This window comes from Balaenoptera acutorostrata, chromosome 3 (assembly GCF_949987535.1).
Source record: "Balaenoptera acutorostrata chromosome 3, mBalAcu1.1, whole genome shotgun sequence".
In the NCBI taxonomy this organism is placed as follows: Eukaryota; Metazoa; Chordata; class Mammalia; order Artiodactyla; family Balaenopteridae; genus Balaenoptera; species Balaenoptera acutorostrata.
In genome coordinates this window covers 86,784,001-86,806,964 of record NC_080066.1, presented here as the reverse complement: position 1 = coordinate 86,806,964, position 22,964 = coordinate 86,784,001, and the positions used below count along the sequence as shown (strand labels likewise).

The 22,964-nt window shown below is 46.3% G+C and overlaps 1 protein-coding gene across 2 annotated transcripts; it reads right to left on the bottom strand.

The window, feature by feature from the left end:
• Nucleotides 1–250: 250 nt before the first annotated feature.
• HDC (histidine decarboxylase) lies at nucleotides 251–21,534 on the bottom strand. Of its 2 annotated transcripts, XM_007170417.2 has the most exons (12): nucleotides 21,507–21,534; nucleotides 19,022–19,194; nucleotides 15,408–15,521; nucleotides 14,329–14,451; nucleotides 11,920–12,054; nucleotides 11,527–11,670; nucleotides 10,688–10,754; nucleotides 9,707–9,869; nucleotides 9,541–9,631; nucleotides 5,828–5,926; nucleotides 1,453–1,554; nucleotides 251–1,317 (listed from the first exon to the last, which is right to left on the bottom strand). In XM_007170417.2, exons 1-12 carry the CDS (start codon nucleotides 21,532–21,534, stop codon nucleotides 571–573), a joined length of 1,986 nt encoding a protein of 661 aa, XP_007170479.2. In that variant the 3' UTR covers nucleotides 251–570. The 2 variants fall into 2 exon arrangements, with proteins under 2 accessions (XP_007170479.2, XP_028019350.2); XM_028163549.2 differs by lacking the exon at nucleotides 5,828–5,926.
• Nucleotides 21,535–22,964: the final 1,430 nt, after the last annotated feature.

Here is a 22,964-nt window from a genome sequence, read left to right as displayed (position 1 = left end):
AAACGGAAACAGATTCACAGACATAGAGAACAGACTTGTGGTTGCCAAGGCATGGGAGGGAGGAGGACGGTTTGGGAATCTGGGATTAGAAGATGCTATCTATTATATATAGAATGGATAGACAACAAGGTGCTACTGTATAGCACAGGGAACTATATTTTACCCTGTAGTAAACCATAATGGAAAAGCAAAACAAATATTTCAGTGGTCAATTAAGTGACACAGGATATGTTTTTTTCAGGGACAAGCACAATTTATTTCCACATTATATTTCATGAAACTTGAAAGTTTCAGTGTCACAAGCTAAACCACAGAAGCTGCCTGTCAATACACCACCCTAGACCCTTTCTCTCTGACCAGCCTGCTGGAATCTTCTGGATCATGCTGGCTTAAACTCTCTATTTGTATCCTATCATAGGTAATGAACTCCTATGAGAATCTGATAAGAAATCATTGGCTTTCTCCCAAGAAAAATGCACATAAACATAAGCACATAAATTCAGCATACAATTTTGAGGGATTCAGAGTCTCCCTGAAACACATTCATGGACTCTGGCTGAACCCCCTGGTCTAAACCATTGCCTGCAGAGGGCAGCAGGACAGCTGGAGCCCACATGAAGAGCTGCATTCAGGAAAGCTGGGGACACTGTAGAACTTGATTAGTTTTTTGAAGGCACTTTTCTTTAGCATCATCATCTCTTCTGGAAACCTAGAAAAGATTCTGACCCGGGAGGAGCCGCCATTCTTCACAGAGCCATCTGTGGGCAGTGGCTTCTGATCGCCTACAGGCACGCTGTTGCAACTGAGGGAACGCACTGCCTTCTTCTTATTCTGCACAGACAAATAACTGAACAGGAAGGAGGACAGCTTGTGCTTGGTGAGGTCTGGGGCCTCTTCTGAAAAGCAGTCATCAAGTGGGTCCAGCAGGGTTTCAAGGTGGCAGCTGCCTTCCCCTCTCACGGGACTGGCTCCCACATGTGGAGGCTGCGTGATGATCTTCCTGGCCTGGGCTGGGTCATCTCCTGCCCCGCTGACAGATGGAAAGGACAGTTCCTTGGCCAAGGCTCTGGGGCCCCTGGTTTGGGGGATGAGGTTCCCCCCCTGAGGGCTAGGCTGGGAAGTACAATGCTGACTCAGGACGAGAGTGGCAGCATCATGAATGAGATTCCAGTCTCTCAGGATGTCATCCCTGGTGGTGAACTGGGATGTCACAGTGAAACGGATGATCAACTTGTCCTGGATAGTGGCTGGGATGAGGAAGAGACGGCCAGCTTTAGCTATTTCCTTTAACACCCTTTCTGTGAGGCAATTAGGACCCTGTTTGAAGGATAAAGAGAAGTAAAGTCTGTATCACATTCCCTGTAAGCATCTGCAGAAGCCCAGTATTTACATTTCCGAGAGGCTGAAAATTACCAGATAACATCCTTCACATGAGATGGAAGATGGCATTACCTTTAGACGAAAAACCACCAGGCCAAGGTGCCTCTTGGCAGGAATTTCAAAGAAAGGTTCGTTTCTGACCAGAGATTCAAAATACTTAGCCATTTCAGTACCCTACAATTGTGAACATTGAGAGAACTGAGATTAATAACAGGCAAGAGACAACCGTGCATAAACTTCCACACTGTTAAAGGGGTTTAAACCAGTCAACCTTTGAACAATAGAGACCTAAGTGGCTTCTGCCTGATTTTCTTCTCCATTTGATTCTGCTCATATTCCAAACTATAAAACCTCCAATGGCTCCCTATTTCTTGTCACATTAGCTCCACTTTGAGAACTCATGTCTCAGGGCCCTCTTTCAACCCACCCCCAGAACCAGAAGGCTTGTGGCATCCTAGTTCCCCCACCAGGTATTGAACCCGGGCCCTCGGCAGTGAAAGTGCGGAGTCCTAACCACTGGACCACCAGGGAAGTCCCAGAAGACATGGGCTTTGCCATCAAGGCAATGTACCCTCATATCCCGGCTTCACATATCTTGGCTTACAGACAAGCCAAGAGGGCTAGCAGGGGCCACAACCCAGCCCATGTTCTGCATTCCCAGCCAGGTGCCTCTTACGGGCTACAAATGCTCAGAGGAAGAGACTTTTGTTTCTCCTGTACATAAAGGCACCATATGAGCTGTCAGCAGCCCTGCCCCCATATCCTAAGTCTACATCTTCCCCTTGCCTCTCAGACCTTTTCACCTCAAATTCCCTTCATCCCCTTTTTTCTGACATTCCACAAAGAACATATTTTTACATATCATACCCATGTACACCATGGAGAAGGCTTTAAACCTGTATAATGGGTACAGAGTTTCTGCTGGGGATGATGGGAAAAGTTCTGGAAATAGACAGCAGTGACAGTTGCACACATTGTGAGTGTACTTAATGCCACTGAACTGTATGCTTAAAAATGGTTCAAGTTGTAAATGTTACATCATCTATATTTTACCACAATAAAAAAGTTTTAAAGCTTTGTACCATATTAATCTTTCACTGAAGTTATCATTTTTTAATTTCCTTTTCTTTTTTTTACTTAGTATTACTAACTAAACAAGGACAGGACTTGCCCTTTCTTTCATTTTTAAAAATTTCTCCAGGCATCTAGAAGGATCTCAATAAAATATTTTCTAAATAATTGCTATCACCTGGTTCTCATACTGGGTACTCTATTTCAAGAGAAGTCAAAGGGTTTAGCTAACAAGTTGCTACAAACCCGATCCAGAACCACTTTCTCTCTCCACTGCATGGTCTGTTTAAAATGGTCTCCAATCCCTACCCTAAGCATTTTTCATTGTCAAGTCATAAGGCTCTCTCTGGGAAAGCACCCTGCTAAATGTTTTCTCACTGTTTTATACTTTTGCAATTTACTTTCTAATTTTGTCATGATTCTCCGCTGTGCCTCCTTCCCTCCAGGCCCATTTCCATCCTGTCCTGCCAATTTTGAGATCTTTCTGTGTAAATGTTTCTTAAGTCTACATGAGTAAGACATCTCAGGTACAGATCTAGAATCAGGCTAGCCAAAGACCATGAAACTGATACTTCTGAGCAAGGAAAGAGAGCCAGAAGTCATCTTTGTTCAACCTCTTCAGTTTCTAGAAAGAGCCAAAGGAAAGTGGCATCCCCAAGGTAGCAGTGGCAGAATGCAGGTCTCTGGTCGCCAAGCGCACCCCCTACCATGCTCTGTTGTCTCCTGTAACACACGCTCTTGGCAACAAGAGAGAAGAGGGGCCAGAGGAGAGAGGAAAGAGCCCAGGCAACATCCCACCACCAGAAACCACCTACCTTTACGGGAGATGAAAGCAGGGCTACAACCAGTGCCCTTGTACCATCCTAGGGCAGAGGCGGGAAAACTGCAGCCCCCAGGCCAAATAGAGCCCCACCTCCTTCACACCCGTTTTTCTAAATAAAGTCCTTTGGAACACAGCCATGCCTATTTGTTAATGTACTGTGTATGGTGGCTCTTGTGCTACAATGACAGACTTGAATACTCACAACAGAGACCATATGGCCTGCAAGGCCAAAAATATTTACTATCTGCCTTTTAAAAAATAGCTTACAAACCCCTATTGTAGGTGATAGGAGATGATGGTGACGACAATGCTGACTGATTATCATTAGAAGAAGGAAAAATTGGAGGAGGAGGAGGGGAAAAGGAGAAGAAGAAGAAGGAGAAGGAAGAGAAGGAGAAGGAGAAGAGGAAGAAGAAAAGAAGAGGAGGAGGAGGAGGAGAAAAGGAGAAGAAGAAGAAGGAGAAGGAAGAGAAGGAGAAGGAGAAGAGGAAGAAGAAAAGAGGAGGAGGAAGAAGAAAGAGGAGGAGGAGAGGAAAGGGGGAGGGGAAGGGGGAGGAAGAGGAAGTGGGAACAGGAAATATTTGAGTACTTAGTGGAATATTAGGTCTTGCACTAAGTAAGGGCTTTATGTGTACTATTTATCATCACCATAAACCTTTGAGAGAGGTATTATCATTTTCTCATTTTATAAATTAGGAAGGCAAACACGGAAAGTTTAAGTAATTTATCCAAGGTCACCAAATAGTAACGGGTAGAACTAAAAAATCAAACCCATATCCCATTCTCTAAAGCACTAATCTATAACAGGGAGATACACAACTTGGTTTTATATGACTTTCAAGAGCTCACATAATAGAAAATAGCCCAGAACTGTAAAGAAAGGAGGCCCTCCTCTCTTAAGCAGGGCAATTACCATCTCTGAGCCTCACCCATAAAATGGGGTTCATCAGGGTGACTGCCCCAAGCATTTTGTAAGAACCTAATGAAACCCTATAAGTTATTTCTTTAAGACACTGTGCAAGTAAAAATAATTATGATCACAGTCAAGCTGAAGAGATAAAATTAACTCACATCAAACAACTTCATTTTAGTTCTACCCTTTACTTTTGTGGGACATTGGTAGCTTTTAGAGCTCAGTATTGTAGGTGTGCTTGAGTAGGTGGTCCTAGGAATGCAGAGCAAGCAGAGACAAGGGCGGATGGAATAGTCAGGGAAGCTCCTGGGAGAAGCGGAACTTAATCCATTAGCAACATTTGGAGAAGAGAGGGCAATCCAAGAGGGCAACGCACAGGTGAAGGTACAGAGGCACACTGAGGATGGAGTTGGAATGGGTCAGTGAGAAGCCTGAGCTTAGACGCTGATAATTGGGTCCTCGAAAGCCAGGCCCAGGAGTCTGGGCCTAGTGTAGGCAAAGGGGAGCCGATGGGAATTCAGGGCTCTGAGTTGGGAGAGGCAGCATGAGGGTAACTAGCCAGCACCTGCACGTTGAATATCCAGTCCTGAGTTGGAACCAAATGATAACCTGTAACCTCCACCACCTCATCCCCCAGCTACCTACTTTCCAGTCTTGAGTCTGAGGATAGAGAGAGAGCAAAAATGCCTAATGTCCCTGGGTGACAGCCATTCATTGATAAACATCCAGTTAACCAACACCGTGATGTTGATAACAAGTGTAAAGTTACCAACAGTTAGCCAGTCATACGTACTGATTCAACCACTGCATTTGGCCTTGTGTTTGCTTAATGAGGACGGAATTCCCTAGAGGAAAGGTGGCCAGGGAAAGACACGCAGAGGAACAAAGGACAACATCTTTGGAGTAACCCTGTTGTATTTATCAATACCTTTGTCTTTCTCATAGGCACTCATAAAAATGAGAGAAAATTGCTGCTGACCAAAATTCTTAGTTAAGTTCTACCCCTTCCATGAAGACTATGACAGAGGAACTGTGCCTGTCTCATTCACCTCTGGGTCTCTTTCCTAGCACAATAATTCTGTTGTTGAATTAAGTTGAAATAAATTGTACCAAATATGCCTTCAGTAAATACCTCTTGACATCATGCAGGGATGTTTGTTCCAGACTTGCAGGTCTACATGTCCAAGCCAGGCGAGCCCTGTTTCTGGCATAACCATAATAGTGACTAAAATTTTCAGACAGCCATGACAATCGAGTAATTTTTTAAAAGATAGGCTCCTACCCGGGCCACAAGCTGCCCTTTGATTTACTTTCTATTTCTTTCTCTGCAAACCAGGCTCTCGGGCCATCCCTCCCCAGTGCTCGATGATAGCAGAAGGGATGGTGAGACAGTCAGGTGGCGGGCGGGGGGGACACACCAGACAGCCCTCAGTGTCATCTTCTGCTCAGTGATCCTCTAGCTAGCAAACAGACGACCTCCCTGAATCATCAAGTCCCAGGAGCTCACAAACAGGCCCAGGCACCTGAGCCATACATCACACATCCCCCCAGGGAAAGGTCTGCAGAGCAGAAAGCAGCCTTCCTCCCCACTAGGCCACAAAGCGAGCCTGGGCTCCTCCCAAGGTCTGCCCACTACATACATGTCTGATGTGCGCTTGAAGATTCTTCACCCCGAAGGACCGGATCACAAACCAGAGTTTAATAGAGCGAAACCGCCTGCTCAGGGGGATCTGCCAGTGCTAGAACAAAGGAGCACAGTGCCATGGTTAGAGACAGGGACCCCTGCTGCTCCCACACACACCCCTGAGCTTTATCATCTGTCGTCTGCACAACCCTCCATGGATGCAGAGTGTCACCAGGATGCCTGAGGCTGTTGCTAAGGAGAAGCCAAGGCAAGATACACAAAGGCTACCTCATCATGTGACCAAACCCTTGTCCAAGAGCAGCACAGGTAGAAACCAAGTCCATGATCCTGGGCCAAGGAGAAGACACTTTGCTTTAAATGCTGCTTTAAAAATCTCATCCCAGGCTGAAATTCAAGATAGGGGCAATAAGTTTTTTTCTCTAAAAGAACCTAAGCTACCTTGAATAGCAGAAAATAGAGTTTGATTTCTCTTCCCCACAAAAATGTAAAGTATAGGGTTCAAGAGCTCAGATGCTGGAGCCTCACAGACCTGGGTTTCTCCTCCATCTCTACCTCTTACTTGGGCATTGCTGCCTCTCTGGCTCTTCGTGAGACAAAGAATGAACAGCACCTCTAGGGATGTGGTGTGAGGAGAACCAGGGTGAAGGGCTTCACAGGAAGTTGTCAGTAAGTCCTGGCTATTTAGATGATAAAAATGTGAGCCACAAATCACAATGGTGTTTCTGCCTAGAACCAAGATGATTATTATTTAATTTCACTGCCCTGACCTTATTTTTCCTGTGACGTTCTATGCCCTCAGGAGGACACCAGCCCTCAGACTGCAAATAAACATCTATATCTCGGCCTTTGTTAGACTAAAACTGACCCTCTGTTCCTGATGACCAAATTCAACAGAGCTTAAAGTTCAAGGTTGCGGGCACCAAAGGTCTGAAAATTTTCAAACCAATTCCAAATCGATTTCTCAGATCTGTAAACAGAGCAAAGGGTTTAGCACACATTTGCAATTATTCTGATGAGTAGTGTGATTTCTAATGACCTCTTCGTCAAATGTCAGAAAGCATCACCACAATTTCTGTTGACTAAAAATAAATATTTTTCCCATCGAATATTTATCTGTTCCTCCATGGGATTGCCTAATCCTCAAAACTGTGCACACCTTCATCCTTTGCCCCAGTTTCCTGACCCAGGCACAGTTTGGACATGACCCCTTGGTTGATGGACAATGTTTCTCTATATCAAGCACTAAGCCTTTGATTTCCAAGCAAAACACTCCAGGGCTGAGGACCAGCATGGGACTTTCTTTTCCCTGTAACAAGGAGAGCGTCAACTCCACCCTTTGTTAGATGGACACTCCAGATGGAGACTAATGAATGGACAATAGTGGCCTCTGAAAACATTGTTTTCCAGATGGTTATGGCCAATTGACTACAATAATTCACGAGCCAATTAAATGAGAGGCAGAGATGATTTTAATTTTGATTTCTTTACAGTCTGACCATATCCCCAGTTGTTCCTCTTGTCAGTATTCCAAAACCAATCCATGCTGACCCAGCAGGGTGGTTCTAGCAGATATTTTCTGCTGGAACAGGAAATTTGGACATGGCTCTTCTTTAACTCAAGCCATTCCCAAGTCTCCTCTGTGTCCTTTCAAGGTTTTGCCGGTCTCACAGCCAAGAACAAGACAATTCCCCCTGCACTAGTTGGGAGGAGGAGAGGGAGCTTCCTGATGTCAGAAGAATCTAGCCTTGATTTTAGGTGGCTCCAGGGCCCGAGGGATGAAGTCCCTAAGTCTTCTCTCCCAGGATGCTGCTCAATTTCTGGCTCATCTCAAAATGGTTGGGCTTTTATTTAAAGCTTCAGCCACCTGGGTGAAAAAGAGCTTGGGGCAAGGGGCAAAGTAGCAGTGAAGACCCCCAGGATCATAACAGACAGCAGCTTCAGTTTTCTAGGACTTTCTTTGAGACTTAAAAATTAAATCCATAGGATTAGAGGTGAGGGAAGGAAAAGATAAAGTAGCACATTCTGGACCAGGGCTAAGAAAAGTATAATTTAATATTTTTATAAGTGATCTGGAAGAGAGAGAGAACTGTAAAATCTCCGAACTGATGGGAATGAACCACAAAAAGATCCTGAGATACTGTTGTGGACAAAAAACAAAAACACAAAAAAGTAACATAAAATCCAAAATGGGCCAAGGTAAGAAAATGCTCTTAAGTTATGATGATCCAAGTTCACCCATAGAAAAATGGGCATTGGGCTCCCCTGGTGGTGCAGTGGTTAAGAACCCACCTGCCAATGCAGGGGACATGGGTTCGAGCCCTGGTTGGGGAAGATCCCACATGCCGTGGAGCAACTAAGCCCGTGCACCACAACTACTGAGCCTGCGCTCTAGAGCCTGCGAGCCACAACAACTGAAGCCCGCGTGCCTAGAGTCCGTGCTCCGCAACAAGAGAAGCCACCGCAACGAGAAGCCCATGCACTGCAACAGAGTAGCCCCCGCTCGATGCAACTAGAGAAAGTGCGGGCACAGCAACAAAGACCCAACACAGCTATAAATAAATAAATATTTTTTTTTAAAAAAAGCATATATTAAAAAAAAAAATGACTCCCAGATGGCAGACATTGCTCTCTGTGCTTCACTGTATTAATTCATTTATTCCTCACAGCAAGCCTAACTAAGAAGCTAGTACTGTTATTATCACCATCATTTTACAGATGAGAAAACCTAAATAGCTTAAGCCATTTGCCCAAGACCACACAAGTTAATAAATGGAGGAGCCAGAATTCAAACACAGGTCATCTGTGTTTTTAACCTCTTCGCTATATAACAAATCTCTGCAGCTTAAAAGGAGAGCTTTTAGAAATATCACACCTACCATTTATTAAGCATGTACCACATTCCCAGTAAGAAGTGATCTACATGTATGTTCCCATTGCAGCCTCACAATACCCTGTGAAATCAGTGCCACCATGCCCATTTTGCAGATGAGAAAGTCAAGGCTGAGACGGGTCCACTATGTCTCCCAAAAGCCCACTGCTGGTATGGAATTCCAAATCAAGCTTGTCTCACTCTGCCTAGCCTTGGCCATGTTATATGTAACTTATTAGTTTACATCCCTGTCTCCCTTACAATTAAAGGAAGGGCTCATCTTCAAACTGAGGAGTAAATCTGAAGAAACTGTTTCCCCAAGAGATAGTACAGATTGAGAATGTGGGCAGGGTCGAGAGATTGAGGTGCAGCTAGTGGGCAAGGCAGGAATGCCTGGAGGCATCCAGAACCTCGGGAAGGATAACTATTGCCCCATCCCCACCGTGGAGCTTCCCACAGTGCCTCGATGGGGACAAAAGGATGAAAAGAGTTTAAGGAAGGAGCCTCTTTTCCTATCCATGGAAATTCTCCACCCTGCCCTGCTGCTAGGGAGTGAGCAGAGAAGATTATCCAGGACAGAGGCAGAAGGGAACTGGGAGAATTTTTAAATGCCACAAATACTCAGGAAACTTGCATGCTACCTCAAAGGTTGGTTTCATTCTCTAGGGTTTTTAAAGTTTTCTGGGTTTCATTCTATATGCTTAGGCACAGCTTGAAACCAAAGGTACACAGTGGAAATATTATGGGATGGGGTCATAGTGTGAGGGAAGGAGACCCTCATCAGACTCAGGCCGTTTCCATCTCAGAGGCTGCCATGCTGCCCGTTCCTGACCACTCACCATGAAGTCGGTGGCCGCACCCGAGTCGGCGTGCCTGAGGTAGACGGGGTTCACGCTGAAGGTCTGCTGCAGCTTGTACTTGTCCTTGACCCTGTGGGTTTCCAAATGGGCATTAGTAGCTGAGGATGGCTTTCCCACAGGCTGGGAGCTTGGCTGCCACACTCACCAGAACCCAGTACAGTCAAAGTGCACCATCATCCACTTGGAAGGATTAAAGGTGAAGGAATCGGCGTACTCGATGCCCTTCAGAAACCCCCGGAACTCAGGGCACAGGAAGGCAGTGCCCGCGTAGGCAGCATCGATGTGGAGCCATAGCCCCTCGTTGGCACCTGAGGAGGCAAACATCACCTACTGGGGGTGGCACTGGGGGTGGGAGTGGGTTGCCACCAGCCAGCTAAAAGGCATCTCTTACCTGGTCCATCCAGCTGCTGGGCTGCAAGGGAAGGGCTGAGAAAGGATGCCCATGGCTGATTGAGACACGGAGGCATGTGGACATGGGGGGAGGGTGTCAGTGCAAGGAGTGGGGCTGAGTGAGGCATGGCCACCCCTGCAGGGAAAGCCTACAGAGCCTCACCTTTCACTGACCAGAGGGGCGACACCCTCTTGGCCTCCACCCAGAGCTTTCTGAAACAGAAACCAACTTACCACTGGCCCAGAGAGCAATGTTAATGCATCTAATACAAATGTTAGAGAGGGGGTGTCTCTCTTTCCTAGTGGGTTTCTCGCTTGAGGATTTTGAACAATCACATTTGGGTTTCCTTTCTGCCTTTATCTCCCCCTCACCCCGGGTTTCCCCTACCCTACCTTTTCATTTTCATTTTCTCAGCCTAGACTAGAAAATATTCCACTATGACTCAGTCACCCTGTGTTTTGGATATGTCCTGCTTTAAGCAGATTTCAACATACAAGTGAGAGAGTGAGAGACCTGAGGTCCTCCCACTGTTGCCTCTGAGGACAGGATGCAAGGGGGTCAGTGACCAGGCTGCCTGGAAGAAGGTACTCATGACCTCTGGTGGCTCTTCCTACGCTCTGTGCATTGACCACGGAAGGACCAGAGAATTGCACTGAGCTGGTTTCAGGCTCTTGCTCTAGGGAAAATTTTAAAACTCATTACTTGTCTTCCCAGCCAGACAGGGCAGACACTTACAGATGGGGCCCAGCTCTGACAGGCAGTCAAATGCACAGACCCCAGTGGTCCCCAGTGTGGCACAGACCTGGAGGAAAACAGAGGAAGTTAACATGGGAAGGTGGGCTCGTGTGACACATTTGGCCTGAAAAAAAAGATTTCATCACAGATATTATCAGCCCCATCCATCCCACTAGAACAGGGTATGTTTCACACTGTATTTTACCATGACCCACAGTAAGAAATACATTTTGTATAGCAACCTAGGACATATACACATGTGTATCTGAAATAAAAGTTTTACCAAACAATGCATATTCTCAACACAGGAACGTACTCTCATATTTTCCGTTCTATTTCTTTTTTTTTTTCCTTATTTTTTTAAAATTAATTAATTATTTATTTTTGGCTGTGTTGGGTCTTCGTTTCTGTGCGAGGGCTTTCTCTAGTTGCGGCAAGCGGGGGCCACTCTTTATCGCGGTGCGCGGGCCTCTCACTATCGCGGCCCCTCTTGTTGCGGAGCACAGGCTCCAGACGCGCAGGCTCAGTAGTTGTGGCTCACGGGCCCAGTTGCTCCGCGGCATGTAGGATCCTCCCAGACCAGGGCTCGAACCCGTGTCCCCTGCATTGGCAGGCAGATTCTCAACCACTGCGCCACCAGGGAAGCCCTTTTCTTCTTTTAATGTTGGTTCTGACCCACAAAATTTATTTCCTAATGCACTAACTCATAATTTGTAAAACATTGTATTTGAGGACCTTTCTGCTCTTGTTTGCAGCATGTTACTTACCTGAATTCTGCCAAAATTCCTTGCTCACCTCCCAGCTCTATCATTCTAAGCTCAGAACATGGTCTGACTTACAAAGACGGGCACCAAGCCCTGTTCTCTGTCCTCCTTGATGGCTTTCTGAAGAACTTCCCCTCGGAGTGAGAAGTCGTCATCCACAGGCAGGAATTTCATCTTGACCAGAGAAATCAAACCAGCCTTTTCCACCGAGGAGTGGGCCTAGAAGGACAATGGAAAGCTCTTAGCAGAGTCATCCTGGGATGAGCACTCCCGGAAACTGCTGAAACCAGACCAAGGGAAGCAATCACAACATGTGACGTTTGCCTTCCCCCAGGGTTCCTTGGACAACCTCTGAGACCTGGGCTGCCCTGAACCCAGCGGGCTCATGTCTACAGAGAAATCACTCAAGGACTAAGACTCCAGAAGCCAAGCCCTACCTGAAGGTTTGGCTTATGTTGGGCAACTCACCTGGTCAGAGGCATAGGCAACAAGCCGGGCGTTCAGGGAAGACTCATCCGCCCCGGGCTCAGACGCTTTTATCTCCAGGATTTTGTTCTTCCTTGCTGCCAGCAAGGCGATCAAGGTAGACTCACTGACAGTGCTCTGCAATGGAAGAAGGTTCCCAGTGGCAGCCTCTCCATGTATTCCCTTGGCAAATTCCCCAGGTTTTGTAGGGGTGTGTGTGTGTGTGTGTGTGTGTGTGTGTTTAATAGCTATTCCTGAGGAAGTACACAGCTCCTGCCTAAGGAGTTGCCCTTCCCCCCAGCTCACATGCCTCTTCTACATTCTACATTCACAACTTCCTATGCATTCCTGGGACACCTCCCTCTCCTATAATTTTCAGGGAAGTAATGAAAGCAAATTTTCAACATCTTTATTAGGCCACAAAGACCAAAAAGAGAATGTTCAGAGAATGCTAGATACAAGTCTGCTTGTAGATATGTTCGTTCCCCATGTTAAAAAAAAAAAAAAAAAAAAGAACTTTCCATGTATTAGGTGTGGAAATGGAGTTTGTTTCCACAGAGATATCCCAGAGAGAGAGGGTCCTGGCCTACTTGAGAGATAACTTTGGCCTCAGTTTTGCTGCCAATGGCTCTTGTGACCTTGCGCTAATATTGCCCCTCCAGAAGGCTCGTTTCCATTTATAAAATAGAGAGCATCCCTTTAGCTGCCTACCAGAATGGGAGTATCGATTAACCAAAAAAAGGGTTGGGTAGGATTTTGCTCTGGCCACGATTGTGGGAATCCTGGGGGCCACCTCAGCAACGTCACAGAAATCTTGATGATTTCTCATCATTCATTTGCTCAGTCTTTGGTGTCTTTGCTTCTTGAAATCCTTAGGTGACCTACAGCTGATTGCTCCCTGCTGAAAAGCCTAGGGACCATGTCACAGGAAATGCTATAGACCAGATCCCACAAGATATTCAGTGGCTGAAAATTACTCCACAATTAGGAAGCCAGCAGAATAGTAATAATAATATAATAATACCACCTTCCATCTGTATAGCTATTCCTAGTTCACAAAACACTTTCTGCTATTGCATTTGCTCCTCATCAAACCTGCGACACTTGTGATTCCTGTCTACATATGACAATAGTGATGCTCAGAGAGGTTACAGAACTAAACCAAGTTCATGTGGCTGATGGATACGGGAGAAAGCATGTTTGGATTTAGACAGGGTCAGGTTTGACTCCTCATTCTTCCCCTTACCAGCTGTGTGACCTGGAGCAAGTTTTTAACCTCTCTGAGCTTCAGTGCTCCTATTTCAAAAATTGGGGATGACACTATTTACCTACAGGGTTCTTGAGATAATTAGATGAAAAGCAAGATCATGCCCAGCAGGCATTTAGCATGTTCTTCCAGATGTAATATTTGAAGCTATAACTATCTGCTAACAATCCAGAAGGTCCACAACATGCAGTAATTTGTCTTTCTTGTGAGGGTCAGATTTTGATCTTGGTACAAGACTGGAGTGAGAGAGGGAGTCACTTAGCTAGCAAACGGGCCCAGCAAACTCTCCAGTTCTCATCTCAGGGCAGCATGGCTATTTTTATTTAATAGAAGAAATCTTTGAATCCTCACATCCACCTTTAGAAGGAATTATTATTATTATTATTTCTCTATCTTATATATCATAAGATCAAGAAAATTACACATTACAGAATAATTCAAGAATTTGGGGGTTCTCAAAGGTCTCAGAACCAAACCCTCATGAATGTCAAGGGTTTATAGATGCAAAAGTACCTAGCAACGTGCACGGTCTACAGGAGGCACCCCTCAAGCTCCACTATGCTGCACTACTCTTGATAAAAAAAGAAATCTTTGAACAACTGTCATTTGACAGATATTCAAAAGACAGGATTATAAGATACATCGATCTACATTGTTAATTTCTCTCACTGCCAAAAATCTCCTGGACCTAAGAGGGAGAGAAAGAAGTCTCTACTTGCCTTCTCTCTTCTACTTACCATAAGGTGTAAAATGGGACAAGAGAGGGGAGCTGTCAGATTTTAAACTAAGAAACTTGAATCAAGGAATACTAGAAATGTGATAATGTGTTGACTTTTTAATTTTTTTCAAAGAAAAACTAAAAGAAAAGTGGAGACAGTCGTGGCCATGGTGTAAAGGCAATGGAAGTCAAGATGGTAGTGGCAGCAAAGGTGGGAGCGGGGACTGTGGTGGAGCTGGTGGTGTGGGTGATGGTGGTGTCAGTCATGATAGTTATGACGGTAATGGTGATGGTGCTGGCAGGGACGGTGGTGGTGTGAGTGACATGGGGGAAACTCCATGGAAAACGTGAGAATCACCCGGGTAAGTCTGGCTTATCTTTCCCTACTTAGTCCCTGTGCTAGGAGGAGCTTTGCCAGTGGAGGCACCTGCAAGACGCCTCCCCCCTGGCTGCCAGGGTGGTGGTGCAGGAAGTGCTCTGGAAGCCCCAGCATTTTTGCCAGCCAGTCCATGACATTCATCTCCAGTTCCGTGCACACAGGGCTGGAAGCCTGAAAGAGGGAAAGCAATGTCATCTGGATTGCCCCAGGGCACCAAGATGTCCCCACCAGCCCCAGAAACACATCCATCTCTGCCTTGACCCTCCCCAGGCCTGTCTTGTCGCTGGAGAAGGCGCCACTTTTAGGTCCTGTGGCGCCTTCATCCTCTGCCAAACCAGAAAGGGGAAAGAATGTGGGGCTTTGGTTCATGCCATCCTCAGTGAGGTGGATTCTCCTGTGACTCCAAGGCCCGATGGAAAACAGCCCTAGAAATGATTGCTTCCATTTGGCTCCCCAAGTCCCTAAAATACCCAGCTGAAAAGCATTCTAAAGGCCAGGGGGAAGTTTTAAGACCAAGAAAGAATGCACTTTCTCCTGGAAAAGATAGCAACTCTCCCAGCTTCCAACCCACTCCACCCACCCACCCCTACACACACACACACACACACACACACACACACACACACACACACACATCCTATAACAGGCTTAAAATAGAGAGCTGTTCTAGGAGGCTTGTGGCACAATTTAAAGCCGATTGGTGCTTAAGGAGTTATTAAGGGAAGCCTTAGGGCATATCCCTAACCCCTCAAAGACAAGAGCAAGGGGAAGGTTGTACCCACAGGGACCAAAGTGCTTAGAGAGTGTAACAAATTGTGGCAATAACCAGATCTTGGTCCAAATCTCATCTCTGTCTCGATGAACTATGTGGTCTTGGGGAGATAAAATACTTAAGCCTTCATTTTTTAATTCACCCCTACAAAATGGGGCCACTACTCATAATTTCACAGGGTTAAAGAATAAGATGAGATCATTTACATAAAGCTTAAGCTCAAGTAATGTAGCCATTGTTAATATTTAACTTGAAACCCTGTTCGGAGACCCGGACAAAATATGTCTGCCCCAGGATTTCACTTCCTGCCATGTCCCCTTTTCCACTGGTTATAGCTGCAGCCATGGTTACTCACCCAGGTAAATCCCAAGCAGTTGATGGCATCAGCCAGCATGTCTCCCAGCAATGATGGCCAAGAGGTGAGAGCTGGGTAGTAGGCGTGCATATGGGGGCTTTGCCAGTGTACCACCTGGAAGCAGAGCAGGTACACGGGTGGCACCAGGGGCAGTTACCGGTGGCTTTCCTCTTCCAGAGACCCTCCCTGGCAAGGGGCAGCACCCACTCTAGAGACTGGCTGACACTTTTAAGACAACCAACAAGTGACACAAATCCATAAAAGTAAGGCATAGTCATAGTGTTCTTGCCGCCCACGTTTCTCATATTCTGAGCTAGTTCATCAGTGGAGCTTTGCACACACACAGAGACCAGAAGGGAATATGCAAGATGAAAATTGCTATGGGAATTAGAGTTGTGGATTCTGGGTAGTGTTTGCATTAATCTCCAAAGCTTACCCCCCGCACGGCTCCTACCCAGTAATAAGAGGAAGGGGAGACTGTGAGCTCTGGAAGAGCAGGTTGCTTGTCTCATTCAGTCTCTTGCAAAAAGTATCCAGAGTTCTTTGGGCATGCACTCTTGCAGAAGGCCAGTGTGCCTGGGTTCAAAGCTGTCCTTAGCTTCCCAGTGGGGATGGAGAGAGGAGACTAGAAGACAGAAGTGCCAGCCCAAGGGCATGGGAAACTGCCTCCAGGTTCACCCTTGAGCCCACAGTTAGATTAACTGGACGAAAGGAGGGGCCCGTGGACAGGAAGGGCCTCCTTCAACTGCTCTCAGAAACATTTTCGGTGGCTCATTGGCCTCACTGATTATCTAATCTGGCTTCATCTCACTGTTCTACAATCATACCCTGTTCGTATCTGCGTTCATGTCTTTGAGCAAAGCTGTGTCCCCTGACAGGAAGGCACTTCTCATACAGACGGGACCTTCCAAAATCTGCTAACTCTTAGAAAGCCACTAAATATTCATTTCCTCCATGAACCCTTCCCCAGGTCCCCATCAGCCTTTGATCCCTAGCCCTGGCCCATGGAATATTCTCATTCTAGATGTTTCACGCTACTGAGAATTCACGAGATAACATTTTAGTGTATTATCGAGTTATTTCGTGTACACAAATCCCTTTAACCCTTTAAGAGCAAGGACGGTGTCTTGGATAGTGTGTATGGTAGAAGAAGCATAAGATTTAAGCCCAAAGACACAGGTTCCAGTCCTAACCCTGCCGTAACCAGCTGTGTGACCCCGTAGATTTATTGTGAAGCTAATGAACTTAAGCATCAAGGTCCCATGTTTGCATGGGTCTCTTTCAAGATCCATTCTTAATTTTTTTTTCTCAAGTGGGGGGGGGTCCCAATTTTTTCATCCAATTCCCACCCCATAAAACCAGGATCCTCCCTGTACCTCTCTCAACCTCAGTTTCTCATAATAAAATAAATCCTGTCTCCTGGGGCTGTTGTGTGGATCAGCCTGGGAGGAAATTTGTAAAATGTAAAGCACTAATGTTAACGGTAAGCTGATCACATGGTGATGGACATATCACATATCCTGACTTGACTCTTAGATAATCAGACCTCGTCCTCCGACTTTCACCAGGCAGACGGCATCATAGGTAATGACAATATCTTCCACTTCCTATGCTTTATCTTGTTTAATTCTCACAGCACCCCTATTAGGTAGGTTCTAACATTATCCCTGTTTTACAGATAACAGTTGGGGCTGGTGGAGAGAGACAGCATTCCCATGATCACGTACACCTCATAGGGACAGATGTCAGAAACCCAGGGCTGCCTGACTCTGGAGCCCAGCACCTAAGCAGTTTGGCACCCTGCCTTCTCCCCCTGCTCTCCTCTCCCTCCCTCATGAAGAGTAGGTGGGGTTTCTCTAACCAGGGTTGGAATTAAAGCAAAAAGACAGTTTTTCTTCTCCTTGTGTCTAGGAGGTAGCATGGAGGGGAAAATTAATCCAGTTTTAAAGGAGGCGCTGACCCTAATGAGAAAGCAAAGGGCTGACGGCTTTCAGGCCAACTCTCAGAGGCTGGTGCAGCCTGAGAGATGAGATGAAAGATTGGGTCTTCATTACTGATGTGATTAGTGACAGTATTTTGGAAACCCTGGAGAAGGCCTTCCACCTCCTGGCCCTATCAAGAGGCAATTGTCTGTTCTAATAAGATACATAAGATAAGATAAGTCAGAGGAATGCTTATCAAAACAGACAGACCTCTTGGTCCAGAAATGAGCCTCTTTAACCGTACCCCAGCCACTGCTGGAATTTCTTTCAGTCAAATGAATCAGCTCATTTCCATCTCTTCTGACAGCTGCTTTCAGTCTCACTACCAAATTACGGTTGGCCCCTCCACAGATTACATTTTACAGAATGAAATCCATGAGATAATTTTATCAGGGAGCTAGCCTCCCTGGTAGAGTTTTACTGATATGGAAATTTTCAAAATATGCTTACGAAATAGGCTGAATGGTCAGAGAGAGATGAATATTTGGCTTTGTACAAACTTGCCATCACTTTCTGTGTTTGAAAGAAAACAGAAATATCTCACCTCCGCCTCCAGGTGTATTTCTGTCACATCTAAGTCCAAAGCTCTTTGGGGATGATGGGAGCAAATACCAAGTCATCCTGGGGAAGAGCTGCTGGACAGACGTGGTTCATGACACCAGTGCCCCAAGCAGGGAGACCTGTGACTCTGGGAAGACAACTAACTTCTCTGAGCCTCAGTTGCTTCATAAAACGTGGATTGTAAGGTCCTTTGGGGATAAAACAAGCCAGTCTACCATGTGGCTAGTACAGTGCCTGGCACGTGGCGTGGAGCACAGTAAAAGGCAGCCCTTCCGTGAGAGGAGGATGGTCCACTTTCAGCAGGAGCGCCTGGCACAGCTCCTGGTGCTCGGGGACATTGTCACAGCACACGGCAGCTTCAGCACAAGCCCCAGGCATCAGCCAGCCTCTGTCTGTTCCCTGGCCCCACTAGCACTGTCACCAGGCTATGCCCCTTGTCACTGAGAGTATAGATGATTCAGGGAAAGCTCCTTCCTACTCCTGAAAAGCAGTTCAATCAGGAGACCTCCCTTGGTTAGGAAGACGGGGTTCTCCACTTCATGGAGGAGATAGGAGGGGGCTGACCTGGACTCGCTCAGCTTCCCGGCCCACCCAACCTGACAACCGGGGTACCCTCGGAGAGGTGTGCTTTGGCTTCCCTCCTTCCCTTTGGCACGTCTCAGGATTCTGTAGGAGAGTTCCCTGGCTCTGCCAACGGGGGCTTCTGGGACCATCTCCCACCTCCTCTCTCCATCTTGCTCCCCACATCCGTCCTTTCCCCTCGGCCCCAATCTTCACTACTCACCTCATCTCATCCGACTTCCACCCTTCTGTCAGACAGGCCCTGGGATGCAGTCCTTACTTCCTCCTGCTCCCTACCCAACTCTACAGGTCAGCCCTGGCACCAGAAACCTAACTTCAGTCAAAGTCCCGGCCCTCCATATGCCCAGAAGACAGTCTGGGATGTCGGTGGCCAAGGGGCTGAGGGCTTATCTTAGGGTTACCCAAGGCTTTCCAGGCCCATCGCCCCCACCCCCCACCCCCCACCTATACCCCGACATCCAGAATCACCCTGTGGTGACTGCTTCTCACCCCGGGCATGATGATTCGCTCAATGTCCCCAAAGATGCTGTCCCAGCTGTCGGGCTCCTCGGGCGCACTCTCGGGCAGCTGGGCCCGCAGGTAGCCAGGCCTCACATCCGGAGTCACCCGCCGCTCCTGCACGCTGCTCAGGTACTGGCAGATGTAATCCACCATCTCCTTTCCTACAAGGGCGGCAGAGAAGCCAGGCTCATGTCCCCTGACTGGGCCTGGCCAATTCGTGCCCGTCACCCTAGCATCGGGATCAGGAGACTGGGTGAAGAAGGAGATGGATTCATGGGTTGAATGGCGGTGGGTCTGACCCCCAGCACACAGCTTGTCTTCAATTAAAAAATTTAAATTGTGCAAAGGAGTGAATGAATGATGGAGGGAGTGTGTGACTCTATATAAATGAATAAGAGGGAAAATCTCCAAGGCATCAAGCTCTAACACCAAAGTAAAGGATTTCTTTTTCCTCCCCTTCCCTTTTCCATATTAATCTTGATCAGCTCTCCCACCTTTCTTTTCTTCTCAAAAACAGAGGGTCTATGCATTCATCACCTTACAGATTCAGTAGAAACGCTGTGGCTCTTTCCATCCAGAAATTGAACACACACGCACACACATCCCCTATACTTGTGCCTTGTTGGCACAGATGGCAAGCTCCCACACTAGGGTCTGATAAAAGGTAAAAAATATATTTGTTCACCATTCCCATTGGACCAGTAATTCCCCACATTTTTGGACCCATGAACTTCTTCGAGAATCTGATTAAAACGGTAGACTTGTATACACACAATTTTGTGTGTAATCTCTGAGGTTCATGGACTCCCTAAAGCACAACCATAGGCCCAGACTAAGAACCCTGCACTAGCCTGAAATCTTGGGAAATGCAGGGCCATGTCTTAATCAATTTATCTCCCTCGCTTCTGCCTCCACCAATACCTCAGTACCTAGAACAGTTTTCAGATGCTCAACAAATTTTATCAAATGAATGAATAAAAGAATAAGGAAGAAAAACAGCCAAGTCGAATACTTGAAGCCACTGCAAATTATCTATTCTTTCTTCCCTTTCATTTCTCCAGGAAAGGGTCTCTGTCTTCAGAGCCTCTGTCTCTTCATCTCTGTCTCTTTCTCTCTCTCTCTCGTTGCTTCTCTTCCACTCTGTGTCTGTGTCTGTGTGTTCATCTCTCCTCCCTCTGTGTCTCTCTCAATATCTATCATTCCTCCTTAGTACTCCCTAGCCTCCTTTTCCCCCTGCAAAAGAGGGAGAGAGAGTGAGAGAGACAAGGAAAGGCAACCCGATGTCTTCCCACTGCATCAGCTCATGCAAAATTCTTATAAGCAGGACCAGTCCCAGACAAAACTGTGAAAACTTCCAGCACCCTTCTCTCTTCTTTGTGCTCTCCTCCAACCCTCCCACGGCCCGATGTCTTTCATGACTGCAGCAGCATCCCTCCAGAGCTCTGAGAGCCCTGGACCTAGCCCTCCACTTACCCAGGGACCGTATGGAATGTTTTTGTGTTCCACTCACAGGATAAACATCCACAGGATAAACATCCACAGCTGATCAAACCAGCTCTCGGCTGAGTGCCTTTGCAAAGCAATGGAGTAAGCTAATGTCCACTGAAGTGTAAAGACTGATAGTCATTCAGCCTGGATGGGAGGGGAGTTTGGGGGAGAATGGATACACGTATAGGTATGGCTGAGTCACTTGGCTGTGCACCTGAAACTATCATAACATTGTTAACCGGCTATACTCCAATATAAAATAAAAAGTTTTTTTTAAAAAAAAAAGACTGATAGCCACTTAGTGAGTTATGTCTGGGTAGAGGAAAGAGAGGAAAAGTTGGATTTTAACATGGGACCACGCCTTACAGCAAAGAAATTTTAGGCAAAATAACCTACTAGAGGCGATGAGGATATAAAAATTTTTGGAGAGAGAAATTATAAGCAACTACTTACTTTCCCTCTTAGGACAGCCGTGCCTGAAGACAAGATAACCATTTGGTTTTGCTCATCACACAAGGCTTGAGACAGAGTAGGTGCTCTTTAAATATTTATGGAATGAATGACTAAATGAAAGAACTCTACAGACAGATTCACACATAGAGAAATGAAGAGGAAGGAAGATGAGATTTTGCATGACTGCAGAATACTTAGGGAAATTCTTTTCTACTTCAGAACATGAATAATCCCCCTTTACCCATTTAGTATTTCAGAAACCCAAATCCCCTATTCCGTGGGAAAGAAGAAAGGAAAAGTCTGGCACAGTAGTGTGGACGCACATGAGAGTTGGTGTATGAGGGGGAGAATGGAACAGAGGTTGAGAAAAGTTTTAAACACTGATCCCACATTCCCTTCTCAGGAAAAATTCTGTGGAAGCCAACTCTCAGAAGGCAATTCTAACACTCCAGTCAAAAGACACCCCAAAATCTAAGCAGCAGTTCCTACAAGAGTGGCAGCAGGGAAGAGGGCCAGGGATGCCCCTGCTCACCTCTCCTTCTGTACTCCTCAGGTTCCATCGTCTCCCTGGGGCTTGGCTCCTTCTCACAGACAACACGGAGGAGGTGGAAGGTGTGCTCCTGGGCAGCCCATGTGCGCCCTTTATTTAAAGGGTTCTCCTCTCTTCCACCTTAGCTCCGCCCTTCCGTGGCCCTTCCTCTAGGTTTAATGAATTCCACCCCTTCTTCCCCCAGTCCTTGCTGGGAACAGTGACCACAACTTTAGCTGGTCCAGAGATCGAGGATAAAAGGCACTTCTAAATTAAACAGTGCACTTCGCAGGCAGCCTCCAGGTGGATATGGTAAAGAGCCCTCACTTCTTTCTGGTCCCAGATTCATACGAGAGATCCCGAGCCTCACACAAAGCTCCCAGCTCAGTAGCCCAGAACAAAGGCAAGGGTGTGCAGAATAAGTAGCAAGGATTGTTATTATCATTCCTGCCACTGCGTCCCTGTCCATGGCAGGGAGGGAGAAACAGGCACTTACAGCAATGCTGCTCTTCTGGCCACGCTGTGCTCAGGAACAGGCAGATGTTATCATCTAACACAACGGATTTTTGTTGTTGTTGTTACTACATAATACTTGTTGCTGTAGAGAGATGAGAAAACGCAGATAAGCAAAAAACAAAAAAACAAAAGTTGAAACATCACCCAGATTTAACACGTTTAGCACTTAAAAGGCTGTGTATGCGTGTGCTTGTAAAGGGATGTGCAGAAACTACTGTGGGGAAGGGAAACACTACTCTTGGAGCTTTATTTCTGAGTAAAGAGTGATCGAATGCTTTCAGGTTGCCAAAGAGAACAGACTATTTGGTTTGTTTCCAGTCTTCATCTTCCTTTTCCTCTGGGTGGAGTTTGATGGTTACTCCTTCCAAGGCATCGCCCCTCCTGCTCCACCTGCCACCTCTCTGGCTGTTTGTCTCCTCCATCTGGCCCTTAAATGTGGGCATGCTTCAGGGGGTTGCCCTCCTCTCATCTTTCTTCCTCGGTGGCCATATCCATTTCTATGACTTTAAATGCTACCAGGTGATATTCTTATAAGTATAAACCCTGTGTCAAATTTATACCATGAGGCCCTCCCAGTCTTCTGAGCTCCAAAACCTTACATCCAACTGCGTAGCTGACAAATAAGCTTGCATGGCTCTTAACGCACCTCAAACTTAACATGTTACAAAACCGATTTTTAGTCTTTCTCCAAAAATCTGCTCCTCGTTCAGTCTTCCCCATCTCAGTTTATTGTATCTCCATCCATCCAAGCATCCATCCATCCGTACAACAGAATATTATTCCATAATAAAAGGGAATGAAGTACTGACACAAGCTACAACATAGATAAACCTTGAAAACACTATGCTAAGTGAAAGAAGCCAGTCACAAAGGGCCACATATTATAGGATTCCATTTATATGAAATGTCCAGAATAGTCAAATTTGTAGAGACAGAAGGTAGATT

Excerpts from the sequence above, each read along its gene's own strand:
- HDC (XM_007170417.2), bottom strand. The coding sequence starts at position 21,534 with ATGGAACCTGAGGAGTACAGAAGGAGAG. Across the intron at positions 12,055-14,328 it reads AGGGGGGAGGCGTCTTGCAG|AGCACTGTCAGTGAGTCTAC; the intron begins GTGCCTCCACTG and ends CTTCCATTGCAG. Across the intron at positions 1,555-5,827 it reads TTCAAGCGCACATCAGACAT|GGTACTGAAATGGCTAAGTA; the intron begins GTATGTAGTGGG and ends TCACAATTGTAG.